This window comes from Monodelphis domestica, chromosome 4, assembly GCF_027887165.1.
Source record: "Monodelphis domestica isolate mMonDom1 chromosome 4, mMonDom1.pri, whole genome shotgun sequence".
Classification (NCBI taxonomy): Eukaryota; Metazoa; Chordata; class Mammalia; order Didelphimorphia; family Didelphidae; genus Monodelphis; species Monodelphis domestica.
Genome location: NC_077230.1, coordinates 279,134,086 through 279,147,638, shown reverse-complemented (window position 1 = coordinate 279,147,638; position 13,553 = coordinate 279,134,086). Strand labels below are relative to the sequence as shown.

Here is a 13,553-nt window from a genome sequence, read left to right as displayed (position 1 = left end):
TTACTGAATCCCAAGACTACCAAAGACCCCACCAATAAAAACAATTTCAATCACAGAATCTGAGAGTTCATTTAGACCATTCCCTACTTGAATCACAAGTCAGATGTAGCATCTCTGAGAAATAGCCATCCAATGTCTCTTTGCATCCTTCTAGTGATGGAAAATTTACTCCCCCCCCCCAGAAGAAGTCAACTCTGGTTTTGTATAGTTCTTCTAGCTGTTTGGAAATATTTCCTTTTAGTGACTTAAAAGGTGACCCTGTGACTGGGTCCCCCTTCCTCTCCCTGAGGTCTGGCAGAAAAAGTCTAATTACATTTCCATATTTGCTATTTCTGTGATGTCATTGGTGTAGTACTCCTTTCTCTGATGTAGATTGTAGCTCCTTCATTCCCCTTCTAATCCTGTGTCATTCTTGCTTGTTTTGAGGCCACTGGATGATGCAGTGAAAAGAACACTGGGTCCAACAGCAGGAAGTCCCAAATTCAAATTCTACCCCCAGATACTTATTAGCTGTGAGATACTGAACAAGTCACATAACTTCTGTTTGCCTCAGTTTTCCTCAGCTATAGAATGGGAATAATAACAGTACCTACGTCCCAGGGTGGTTGTTAGGATCAAATGAGATAACATTTATAAAATGTGTAGCTTAGTGCCTGGCACATAATAGGTACTTTAAAATGCTTATCCCTTTCTTTTCTCTTCCATTGACAATCTCTGGAATAGAAGACAGCTGTTTTATCTACCTATCTTTTCTTCAGGCTAACCATTTCAACCAATCCTTGTATGACATGGTTTTGAGTTTATTCACCATCATGGTAATAGTCATCTCGAGATGCTCCACTTTTTCAATATATCTCATTTAAAATGTAAATCCCAGAATTGATGATAAAACTTCAGGTCAGAGAAAAACAGCAAGATTATCATTTCCATCATGCTGCACATTCTACTTGTATTGCAGTCACCCACCTTTAAATTAACTCACATAAACCTTGGCAGGCACTAAATCCCCTCTTGCTAAAGAAATCCTCTTCCACTAAAATGGAACATGGTCCCTGACCTTAAGGAGATTATCATTTTACATTGCAATTATTTGTGGATATATTGTGGTACCCTGCTAGATTATGATCTCATTAAGGTTAGTGAGCAGGTCTTATTTAATCCAAGTCCTCTGCTAAAGCTCTATTCTGATGCCTCATTAAGGTGTGAAGATGACCCTGAATTCTAAGAGGTTATGCCAGTGGCCAACAAGCTTTTTCAGTAGTGTCTAACTAGCTGGAAAGACTTTGAGTATGACACGTTTCTCCCATCTTGAGTGCCATGCTTTATATATATATATTTATATATATATTGTCGGTGTTGAAAACATGTTCACTGATGTGGCTTAAAGTAAAACTGAGATGGATTTTTCCAGGTCTCCCATGTGACCAGAAGGAAGATAAAGCCAGTTTCCTTGTATGTTGTTCATCCTTCATTTTTTCCTCCAGTTAGAAGAACTACAGGCAAAGCTAGCCATTAATTCCATGGAAACCGAATTTTAGTTTGTCCTATTATGGAGGCAGTTGGTTTCATAGGAATAGGACTGAAAAGTGAAGCCAGAGACTCCCTGCTGGGATTCTGAAAGAACAGCCAGAGCCTTCTGGAAGATTGGGGAATGGGAACAAGGTTGGGGGATACAATAACACATTGTCCCATTCTTTCCTCTTATTCCATCAAATATTAGGGCAGAGTTTGAGACTTCATGATCTAGGCTCTTTATAATATCTCAGAGACATTTTTGTAAAACAACATTGATTGAGCCAACACTATTTGGGATATGTCCTCCTGAGTCACAAGGACTATCCCCAGAGACAATTGCCATTTGAGTATGGCTACAGGTTTCATTGAGGCCAAATTTCATAGCTGGTTGGAATAGACCCTGCAATAGCATGAGTCTCTAACATCTTTGTTGAGTCTGGCTAAGACTTGAGGCTATGTTTGGTTAGGAGAGGGACTGCTAAAGCTAATCTTTGAAGTGGAGATGGAATAAATCTTTACTAAACACCTCCTATCTGTAAGGCATCTGGAGACAACTTTGCTCAGTGAATAGAGAGCTGGCCTTGGAGTCAGAAAGACCTAGGTTCAGTCCTGCCTCTGACACATATTGCTTGTGTGACCCTGGGGCAAATAATTTAACTGTCTCAGCTCCACCAAGCAACCCTCTAGCATGACAAATTGTAGAAAGGGGGCTGGTCTACATTGGTGGCAATGGCTTCTCTTTTGTAATTCCCAATAACAATGAAATGACAGATCCTATTCTCCACATACCCCCCAAAAGGGAAGAAATTTGTAAGACAGTGATGGACAAAATGAAACAGAGGCTCTCCTCCAGGAACTTAAAATCTATTCTACCTGAATTGTTCTTTAAGCTTCCATTGCAGTGAGCAGCAGAAGAAATATTTGGTTTTCCAAATTTTGTTTCCTGGCATTTTCACAATTCTGCACCCTTTACTTAAAATAGATTAGCACTTCTAATTTATTTATCAAGTCTGACTTCCACCACCCCTCTTTTACTTTTAGATGACGCCATTTGAGCTTAGGAGGTTGAAATCCTCAACTAGGATTTTCAAGCGTAAACTGCACATTTTAACCAGTTTGACTTACCCACTGAGTCTGAAGCAAATCTGGACCCCTCCCCCCAACCATCTTGAACTCTTTTAATAGTCCAAACCTTGGTGTAATGTTACTGGAAAGGATAAAGCATCACCAACTTAATTGCCCAGAGCCATCACCTTTGCCCGGCAGACTAAAGTTGCAGGTGGGAATGCCACAGAATGGGAAATGTGTTTTCCATTAAAGTTTAAATTAAAAATGGAAATGGAGGGAGATGTCTTTTCTAATACCTTCTTGTCACACAAAGCATTTATTTCTCTTGTGTTGCCACCATTTGGAGATATAGTTACTCTGTGTTTGTGAAAAGTCAGGCTCAGACATTCATATACTCCTCTCCAAATCCTTCTGTATAATGAGAGCAAATGGATTCTTTTCCCTCCTTCCTTCTTCCCAGCGCTGTCTCTGCCCAACCAGATTCTTCTCTTCTCCCAAATATCACAAAACTCCCCCCAGCGGTCTTAAGGGCGAACTTCTAGTAGCTGGCAGTTGAGTTTCTTTTGAACTCCATCCCAACATTAGCATACAAACATATAAATCTCATTTCCCTGAAGCCTGCCTCCTATAAATATGGCCTCTGCTAAATGGGATGAGTATGAGAAAGTATATCAACCAATTATCTCCAGACTTTCAAAAGCAGTGAGGAAGAAAAAAAAGATAGGGCTAGCTGTGCTGATAGGTTTAGTTTAATCTGTTTCATTCTAGGAGGTTATATGAAAAGCTTTTGAAAAAGAAGTTATCCTTTGGTGTGAATAAAAGACAAAATATACTGTGGGGGAAAGTGGCTGGTCCTTGAGAACTGGACAGGAGTATAAAGACATTTTCAGGAAGAGATCTTTTGGAGCTTATTTCCCTAAATTGGTCATCTATCATAATAGATCATAAATCATTAATATGAAGTGGTGTACAAAGAGTTATCATAAAGAGAATTAGGAGACATGAATTCTAAGTAATGTTCTGCTATTTCTTCTTCATGTGATAATAAATTAATAAATCTATCTGGAACTCAGTTTATTCAGCTGTACAATGGGAATGTTAATACGCTGTCCATATTTTTCCACAAGGGGGCACCATATGAATACCTAGCAATTGATACCTATTACTTGTCTGGGAGGCATTGATTACCTTTAAATACTGATGTGGACTAAGGTCAATCTGTAATTGTCCTGGGAAGTTTGAGTTTTTCAAGGAGTCCTTAAAGTGGTCATAAAGGATGATCTATCTCACTTTAAGAGGTCATGGATATTATATGTATACTATATGTACATATGTATAGCTGGATAGCTGAATGTATTTTAATGTATTGATTAACTCATTTTGTAATAAGTTGAATATCAAGGAGAGCAGGGATCTTTCAGGGCAGATTGGATATATCTTATCCAGACACTAGACATTGAGCAGTGGTTCTAGAAGCCCCAGTTGCATGTTTCTCCATTCATATTGTACTGTGGTAGAGTGGAAAAGTACTGGATTCAGAGACAAAGAAGCTGGGTTAAGACCAATGTGATTTTGGTCAAGTCATTCCACTTCTCTGGGACTCAACTTTCCCATAATCCCCTTCTACTTTTAAATCTGTGTTTCTATTATTCCCTACCCTTTTAAACTAGACAGTATTGGATGGATGGATGGATGGATGGATGGATGGATGGATGGATGAATGGATGGATGGGTGGATGGAGTTCTCCACAAGTCACAGAAAAATACCTTCTCAGGATAGCTTGATCTTAAAGCAAGGAGGAAAACCTCACCCTAAAAGATTCCTGTTTGACCCTGAAGAACAGAATTTAGATACTTCTGAGTAGTATCTCAACTATAAGACCTTCTTCTGAGAAGGGGAAGTTCTCTACTCAAACTTTATTCCCTCAGTCATTTTCACTATTGATTCTCCTTAGGCTTCATCAGAAACCTCCCAATGGAGATAACAGGAGGATTTTAGATATTTTTATCCCATATCATGGCAAAATGGAAGTGTTTGACTCCCTCCTTCCCTTCATCCCACCCCCAAATAACAAAACACAAGAAATTATGTCCTCTCCCAAGAAAATACTCTCTTTCCCCCTAAGTACTGACCTCCCTCCCTTAGCACAAACATCCGCTGGAAATAAGTCTGGAAAAACAATAAAGTATTTAAAGGTGTTTTAGCCCTGGGGAATTCCCAGCAACTGGGACAACAGAGAAGAACACAGCTGCCTGGGAAGAATTGTCTTCTACTCCTCTACCTCTCCTCCATAAGGGTTGACATTTAGGTGTCTTAACTTGCTACCCAGCAAAACCCAACACCAAAGAAGCCAAAAGGTTAGAAATTGGAGAGTGAGATTGATATGCCTAGGCTAAAGACTCTAAAAAAAATGTAAAAAACAAGTGAATCTGGTCTATTTTCTTTTAGGGTAGCTCAATGTAGGACTGGTCTCTCAAAGAGTTTTATCTTCTAGGTCCTTGGCCTCCTCTCTTGGGATCTTTTTGAACAAGAGTTGACTCCTCCCTTAGGAACTGTGGTTTTAACCCATAAATCACTGGGTGGGACTCATTGCTAAGGTCTGTACTTTTTTTTTTAAAGAAGTTTGACTGGGGGGCAGCTGGGTAGCTCAGTGGATTGAGAACCAGGCCTAGAGACTGGAGGTCCTAGGTTCAAATCTGGCCTCAGACACTTCACAGCTGTGTGACCCTGGGCAAGCCACTTGACCCCCATTGCCTAGCCCTTACCACTCTTCTGCCTTGTAGCCAATACACAGTATTGACTCCAAGACGGAAGGTAAGGGTTTATAAAAAAAAAGAAGTTTGACTGAAAGAAGACAATAGCCCAAGTAATCAAATGGGAACAAATTAACTTTTCAAATAGAATCAATATATGCTTAGTAAGGTGAAAGAAATACCTTAAATGGATATTTCTTACCATGGATCTCAAATATAATATTTTGAGTCACTAGTATGTACCAGTACCAATGGTTTATTTCTACCTAGAACTGAGGCACAGCTGAAAGATGTAGCCAATGCTGTACATTATGCCCCTGGAAAATCAGATGAAAGACCCAGAGGGTGAGGATGACTGCTGCTCTTTCTCAAATTAGAATACCACAAGACAGATTGCCTAGAGTCAGAGGTGAGCATTCTCCAGCTATCTTTCTCCACCCTCATCACACCACATCTGGGGGACTATGCTTGGTACTACACACCAAGTTTTTTGGAAGGACTTTGTCCAGGTGAAACTTGACCAGAAGAAGGTGGCCAGAATGGGGAAATGTATGTCAGGACTGGTTGAAGGAACTAGAGAAGTCTTCAGGGTAACAATAGCAGCTGTCTTCAAGTCTTTCAAGTACTGTTCTATGGAAGACAAATTAGACTTGTTCTGCTTGATCCAAAAGGCAGAACTAGGAGTAGTGGGGGAACTTGTAGAATCAGACTTCGCTTAGCTCAACTTGAGTCATGCGACTAGTAGTGAACTAATATTTATCAAGTGCTTACTATGTGCCAGGAACTGTTCTAAGCACATTTCCTAACAATGAAAACTGTACAAAAATGGAGTGGGCATACTTTCCTTCACTGGAGGTCTTCACGCAGAGCCTTTCCAATCACTTGTTAGGAATGCTGAAGAGGAGCAGCTAGGTGGCTAGAATCTTGAGTTCAAATTTGACTGGGTGATCCTTGGGCAAGTCACTAAACCCCATTTATCTAGCCCTTATCCTTCTGTCTTAGAGTTGTTACTAAGACATAAAGTAAAAGTTTAAAGGAAAAAAAATAATGCTAAAGAGAGGATCTCAGTATGGATTGGGGTTGGATTGGATCTCTAATCTAAAATTCCTTCCATCTCTGAAATTCTATGAACATATTTTTTTTAGTGTCATATGTCTGAATGCATTTAGCCTAGAAAAAAAAACACATAGCTAGATGGGTTGGTGTGTAGGATATTCAACTTGGAGTCAGAAAGATCCAAGTCCAAATCCAGCCTCAGATACTTAGTAGTTGTGAGGCTCTGGTCAAGTCATAACTTCTGTCTCAGTTTGTTTATCTATAATATGGGGATAACAATAGCACTTAGGGTTGTCATAAGGATCAAATGGGAATATTTGTAAGACACTTGACAAGCATTAAAATGTTATCTAAAAACTATTCTTACAATTGAGTCACACAGTTAACACACATGAGAAGGTGAGGAAATGGGATGGTCTTTCCTTCTTGATATCACATTTATCAACCACTTAGTCTCATGGAGATCTTAGTGCAAAGAACACTGGAGTAAAAGTCATAATAACTGAGTTCAAGTCCTACGCTTTGCCTGTAACTTCCCTAAGCCTCAGTTTCTTCATCTATAAGATGGTCCCTAATAGCTTATAAAGATTTTTATGAGTTAGATATTTATGTTTCTTAATTTTATCAGAGACTATCACTGTTTATTTTCTAAGGACTTAAGAGTAAAGAAACACAGACATTTAAATATACTAAATGTTCCAAACAAAGAAAGAATGAGATCAAGGGCAAAAAGAACAAGGCGAAATATTCCTTCAGTACATGAAGGTGGAGTTGCTATGTATGTCTGTGTGAGAGACAGAGAAAGCATTTCATATTAGCAGCTAAACTCAAGCCTGAGGTAAATAAATGATTTGGATGTATCTATATGTAATGTGATATATCGTGTACATTCATTCATCTGTCTCTGAGACTAGGTATGCAAATAACATTTAGCCTACAATCTTGGGCTATGCTAGGGACTTAGATGGTCACTTTTTGTCTTATTTTGTTTGTAGAGAAAACAAATGTTGTTATTCCTAATTCCTGCTGGTACATTACTGCAGTGTGAGACAAAGAAATGGCAAGTCGTAGGTCTATGAAATATTGAAGAGCACATAAAGGTCCCGTGGAAGGACAAATGCAAAGGGGCCAAACAAAAGTAGTTATTTTAGGTTATTTTACCTGGTCTGTGCTTACTATAGAGAGAGTGGTTGAGTTTATTAGCTGAATAAAAAAATACCTTCTTAGAGGAACTTTCTAAGTCTAAGATGGATTTACAGGATTAAAAAAGATGGTTTCTAAGGAATTCTACAATCAGAGAAGTTCGTTAGTACATCTTCCAGATGTCAAATGCTAAACTTGCCCACTGTTCTCTCTAAAGCTCTTCCCTTTTCCATCTTCCTTCAGTTCTTTTGATTACATCAGAGAACCTACCTCAGCTGGGTTCTCTCATAGGCTAATGTGCTTTTAACACTTGTTGATTTTTTAAGAAAGCTTATATGAGTAACTCCTCACAGTCATAGACAGCAACAGGACGAGTTCGTGAGAAACTGGGGCTAGGCTGGAGGAGGCAGTTAATGCATTGCCAGGCTAACTAGGAGCTATTCAAAACTGAGAATCTTAGATCCATGCATCTGGAGGGTTTCCTGTGTGGCTTTTAACAGTTTTGAACAGTTATTCAGGAAAACACCAGTCAGGGTATCCACCTAGAACAATGAAAATAACCAGTTCCATTGCCTGTAGCTCTTCTAGAGGACTCATTCTCATTCCCATCTCATTCCTTTCCCTTATTTGCTTGGTTCATGCCTTTCTGTGAAGAAGACATTTGACACTATTTTCCCCACACAGGGGACTGTGTCTGGCCCTCAGCAGTGTCTTAAGGTGCCAGTGTGGCACTGGAAATTTTACAGGGGAAAAAATGATGTTTTCTCAATAACAGTGTCCAACACAAACTGATAGCAAGAGGATGAATTTCCTTTCCTTAAATCTAAATAGGAAACTAGATCATTCACAAAACATGTCCTCTGAAAAGCATAACCATCATCTAAGAGAACCCAATGTCTTTTTCCTAGGATAACTCCCCATCTGGTCTCCTGAAGCCACACACACACACACCATTCCCAAGAGGGTGAAGCACTTACTTTCCCTGAGATAAGTAAGGTGTGACAACAGCACATCTGTGTTGTACAGGGAGGTGGTTCGGAGAAAATCCTCCTTGTTCATTTTACACAATTCTTTGCCATCCATGTTCTGGAACAAGGTCGTGTCGATGTCCATTAAGCCATACTCCTTTATTGCCCACTCCAGCCACTGGCGCACATGTTCCTGGGTCCACAGGGTGGGATCTAGATGAGGAAAAAAAACAAACAAACCAGAGTTAGCAAGTACTGCCTGCTTAGTCAAAAGATCCACCCCTCCATCCATTCATCGTGTGCTATTTCTATGAAACCTTTCTCCACTGGTGAAAATTTTGTTCCCAGATGGGCTTTCCAATAGCACCCATCTGGGGACCACATCTGGCACTGCCTGAACCACTTAGTACATTGGGGAGTTTCTTAAGACACTTCCTTCTAAAACCTGACAGCAGACTCTTTCAACTTTTAGGAGTGCTGTTGGTAGGCTAGGTCTAGGAAGTGATAGCATGAAAATGAAAATAAACACTAGCTCACAGACATCATCCTTCTCCTCTTCCCCCACTTTACCAGCAAAACATGTACCACCTACAGCTCAGACATATTAATGACGGTCACAGAAGACCTCAGAGATTTCAGATGAACGAGGAAAATCAGACATATTTAGATTACGATTCTACCTTCACATCCAAAGACTGAGACCTTTGAGATAAGCCTGAGATTTGGTTTCATTGCCACCAGATCATCCCAAATCCTAAAGTTAGTCAAAGTCCTATAAGTGTTGGGTTGCTGTGGTGTACATAGCAAACCTTTAGTGTAGGAGTGGGTTTTCCTTTAAGGCTCTAAACACTGTAAGAGTGGCAGATAGTAGGCACTTAGTACTTACTGATTGATTGAACAAGCATGACTAGGGAGGAAGCAAAGACTAGGGATTTTTGTCACTGAGATTCTAATCCATTCTTAGCAAGTCAAAGCCTAAGGGGTTGGGTTGGGGATGGGAATTCCTTGACTGGAAATCACTTATAAGTCTCCCACAGTCTGTCCCTGGTTCCTAAAACCAAGGCCAAGCCCCCTTGTTTCCTTTAGCATCACTACTGCCACTCCAGAGGTACAAAGAAGGATATACTATGATTTGCTCTCTTTCCTCTTTTTTACTTTTCTGTTCCTTGGCATCATCCCACCTTCTAGCACTAGCTCTCCTCAAGAGCATACAACCACCTTCCGGCCTCCTGTGGGGTATGACTCCCCCTCAGCTCCCCTCAAGGACTACCCCATTCAGCAAATGTCTCAAGTTTCCTTTTCCTGCCCCCACCAACTTACCTGACCTCTGCAGTTACCCTGTTTTTTTGCCAAAAAATATAACTCCTCCAAAAGCCACATTGCACATACTCTTTCCTCTCCTTTCTCTCTGTCCCCCATATCTCCTCTCTCCCCTTTCCTCCTTACCTCTCTCTCCCTCCTTCTTCCTTCTCCTTCTCTCCCCTCTTCCTCTTTCCTTCTTTTTTCCTCTTTCTCCTTTCCCCCTCCTTCTATTCCCTCTCTTTCTCTTTCTTTCTTTTCCTCTTTCTCCCACTCTTCTTCTCTTTTTTCTCCTTCTTTCTCATTTTATCTCCCCTCTTTTCCTCCCTCTTTCTCCTCCTTTCTTTCTCTCACTCTTCCCTCCCTTTCTCTCCCCCATTTCTCTTCTTTCTTTCTTCTCCCCTCTCTTTCCCCCTTTCTTCCTCCCTGACCCCTTCACTCTCTCTTACCTGGATAATTTTTTTCTATTTTACTTTCAGAAGCAATCAAGAAGGTTGTCCCCAGTGAAAGTGGAAAGAACCTAACAACTGTTTCAAAACTCAGAAGGAAAATATTCTTCCATTGTTCAGTTTCAGGGAAGATTAAACCAGATATTCTTTCTTCTGAGATTTCCCACTTTAGGCAACCACACTATACAGTCCCCCACCCTCCATCTTGTACAATATACTTCTATTTATTTTATTGTTTTCCCCCACCTGCTTTTGGGCCCTGTCACAATATTATTTCCCCCCTCTGCAGTACAACGACTTATAAATCTTCAACCCTGGATTATATTAAACTCTTCCAAATGTATTTTCTGGATGATTTAGATTTAGTTTCTTCCAATCTAAGCTTAAAGCTGATGATTAATTAGAGCCTTCATTTATATCTGTCTTAAAATGGGAGTATAAATCCAGGCTATTGTTTTCAGATACTTTATTGCTTTGATTTGTGAACTTTCACAGATGAGAGGCTCTCTCCCTGGTGCCCAAGAAGCTGACCTGAACTACACCAAAGTGACATCTGAATAATGCTTACTAGAGCCAGAAGAGCCAGTGAAATCTGAGTTAAGATTTCCATTTCACTGAAGTGGACTCAAAAAATGAGAGGGCAAAGTTATATATTTTTTCTATTTAAAGGCCAAGTGATTAAACAGAACTTTTTTTGGGACAGAAAGACCTAGAGTGGAGTCGGAGGAACTTCATTAAACTCCTGCCTCTAATGCTTACCACTTATGTGATCTTGGGAAATCACTGGACCTCTCTGAACCTCAGTTTCCTCATCTGTAAACCAAAGAGTTCGGCTAGATGTAGCTGAGGTCCCTTCTATCTCTAGATCGATGACCTACATTTATTCTTTTTCTGCCTTCCCCTGACCTCACTGAACATGAAAGAAGGGCTAGTCACCAGGGAAATACCAGATTACTTTCTGGGACTCTGCCTTGAGTCAACAGGCCTCTTGTCAGGATTCCTCAGCACCAGGAGATCAAAATGAGATAACCAACATAAAGTGCTTTACAAACCTAGAGGTACCCTGTAACTGTAAGCTGTTATTAGTAGTAGTAGCTGAAATGAGATGAGAATTCCTGTTGGTTCAGAATATTTCTCTGACAACACAGAAGAAAAACAACTGCTTGATCACATGGATTGATGGGGATATAGTTAGGGATGTAGACCCTAAATGATCACCCTGGTGCGATTATCAATAATATGGAAATAGGTCTTGATCAATGATGCATGTAAAACCCAGTGGGATTGTGTGTCAGCTATGGGGGGGGGGGTGGGCTTGAGAGAGGGGAGGGAAAGAACATGAATCTTGTAACCATGGAAAAATATTCTAAATTAATTAAATAAAATTTTTTCAATGAAAAAATATTTCTCTGACAAACCTGGATCTGATGTAGGCTTATCTACTATTTAATGGACCCAAATCTTGGTTGAGGGAGATTTTTTTTAGAAAGGAGTTTATCTGAAAAAAAGATGTGAGGCCTTAATTGGACTAAAGACTCCATAGGAGTTAATAGTATAATACAGAAGCCAAAAAATCAACGTAATGTTGGATTGTATTAGACTCATAGCTATCAAATATAAAGAGGTGATAATCCTGCTGTACAGTACTCTGATTAGACTACATCCAGGGTACTGCGTTCATTTCTGGGTACTGTGGTTTGGAGCTAAGCTACAGAAAGTCCAGATGAGGACGATCAGGATGGTGAAGAGGCTTTTGTCCAGGCCATATAAGGCTCATTTGAAAGAACTGGGGAGGTTCCAATGTGGCCTCAGATTGTTCCTAACTGTGTGTCCCCAGGCAGGTCACTTAACTCCACTTTCCTAGCCCTTGCCACTCTTTTGCTTTAGAACTGATACTAAGACAGAGGGTAAAGGTTTAAAAAAGGAAAGCACTGGGAAGTCATGGACTAGAGAAGGCTTAAGGGGGAAAACAGTAGCTGTCTAAAAATATTGGAACATCTTCCAGGTGGTAGAGGGATTAGACTTTTTTTTTTTTGCTTGGTCTCCAAGGAGTAGAACCAGGAGTTATGGGTAGAAATTTCAAAGAGGTAAATTTGGGCTTGAAATCAAGAAAAACTGCCTTCCATAGGGAGGATGCTTAGGAGGTAGCAGGTTCCCCAGGATTGGAGATCTTCAAAGAGAAGCTGGACAGATGTGCTGTTATGGTGATGTTTTCACTAGATGACTCCTAAGGTACCTTCTGACTCTCAGTTTCGATAATACCATGTCCTGTGGTGAGATAACCCAGGCTGCCAGTTTTGGGAACCCTCAGAAATATGAGGGTAGGATGGGGCTGGGGATGAGGTCATTTACCAAACCAAGGCTTGAGGAGACCAGCCTTTGATTTTGGATGGGTGGGGCAAGATGACTTGGCTTCTCACTTTAAACCTACCTTAGTGCCAACACGATGTTTGAAGGAAGGATGGCTTTACTTGGCTTATAGAGATATACAAGAGAAGGGGATATAAACATACTAATGAATTCCAAGAGAGGCAGAGAGACAGGCGACTAAGGGTAGTAACAGGATCGTGAAAGGCAAAGGAACTTTAAAATTCCTTACAAATAGTTTATAAGATTCTGTCAGACCCATAAAACTTACATGGGTCCCACCCATGTTTCTCCAAGGTTTTTCCCTCTCAACCCCTACCCTATCTGACTTGGCTCCATCTGCACCTCCCTAAAGGTCTTTGTTCAAGGGCTTGAATCTAGATTCCTATGCATATTAAACATGAAGGAAATAGTAAAGAAACAGAATGTCCTTAAATTTCTTTCAGCCAGCGTAAGTTCTTTAGACCTGATAGCTGATTACTTTTAGGGATTTTATACAGATTTTTTCATGGGCTTTTTGCATTTTCTTGGCTCCTATAAAAGGACATCTGACCCTTTCCCCTGCCTTTAAAGTCTCACAACTGGATAGGTGCTTATCCTCTAGTGAAAGGTCTCCTTGGCAAGATATATTACAACTTCCTTCAACATCCCAACCCTACTATTTCACATCACTCACAGCTAGGTGTTGACAAGTTAAGATGGAATTCTTTCCATCTAGTTGAGGTCCATAATGATGAAGCTTAAGATCCTTTTCTGACTAGCAACTAAACGTGATTGGACCATGAGGGAAGAATTGCGGTAATCCCAGTTATGGGTACAATTGTCAAATGATGGCTTAAATTGGTCTCTGTGTCTCAGATCTCTTCCCCATTCTCTACATAGCAGTCAAATTGATATTCTTTTTTTTTTAAGGTTTTTTTTTAAACCCTTACCT

General features: G+C 40.2%; 1 protein-coding gene across 8 annotated transcripts in view; it reads right to left on the bottom strand.

Annotated features, from left to right (window-relative positions):
- FLI1 (Fli-1 proto-oncogene, ETS transcription factor) overlaps window positions 1–13,553 on the bottom strand; it is a 170,393-nt gene that overhangs the window by 48,702 nt on the left and 108,138 nt on the right. For all 8 annotated transcript variants that reach the window (XM_007495111.2, XM_007495112.3, XM_007495115.3 and 5 more), the window contains one exon: window positions 8,514–8,717. In XM_007495111.2, the coding sequence (XP_007495173.1) occupies window positions 8,514–8,717 (204 nt within the window). The remainder of the gene's footprint in view (window positions 1–8,513; window positions 8,718–13,553) is intronic.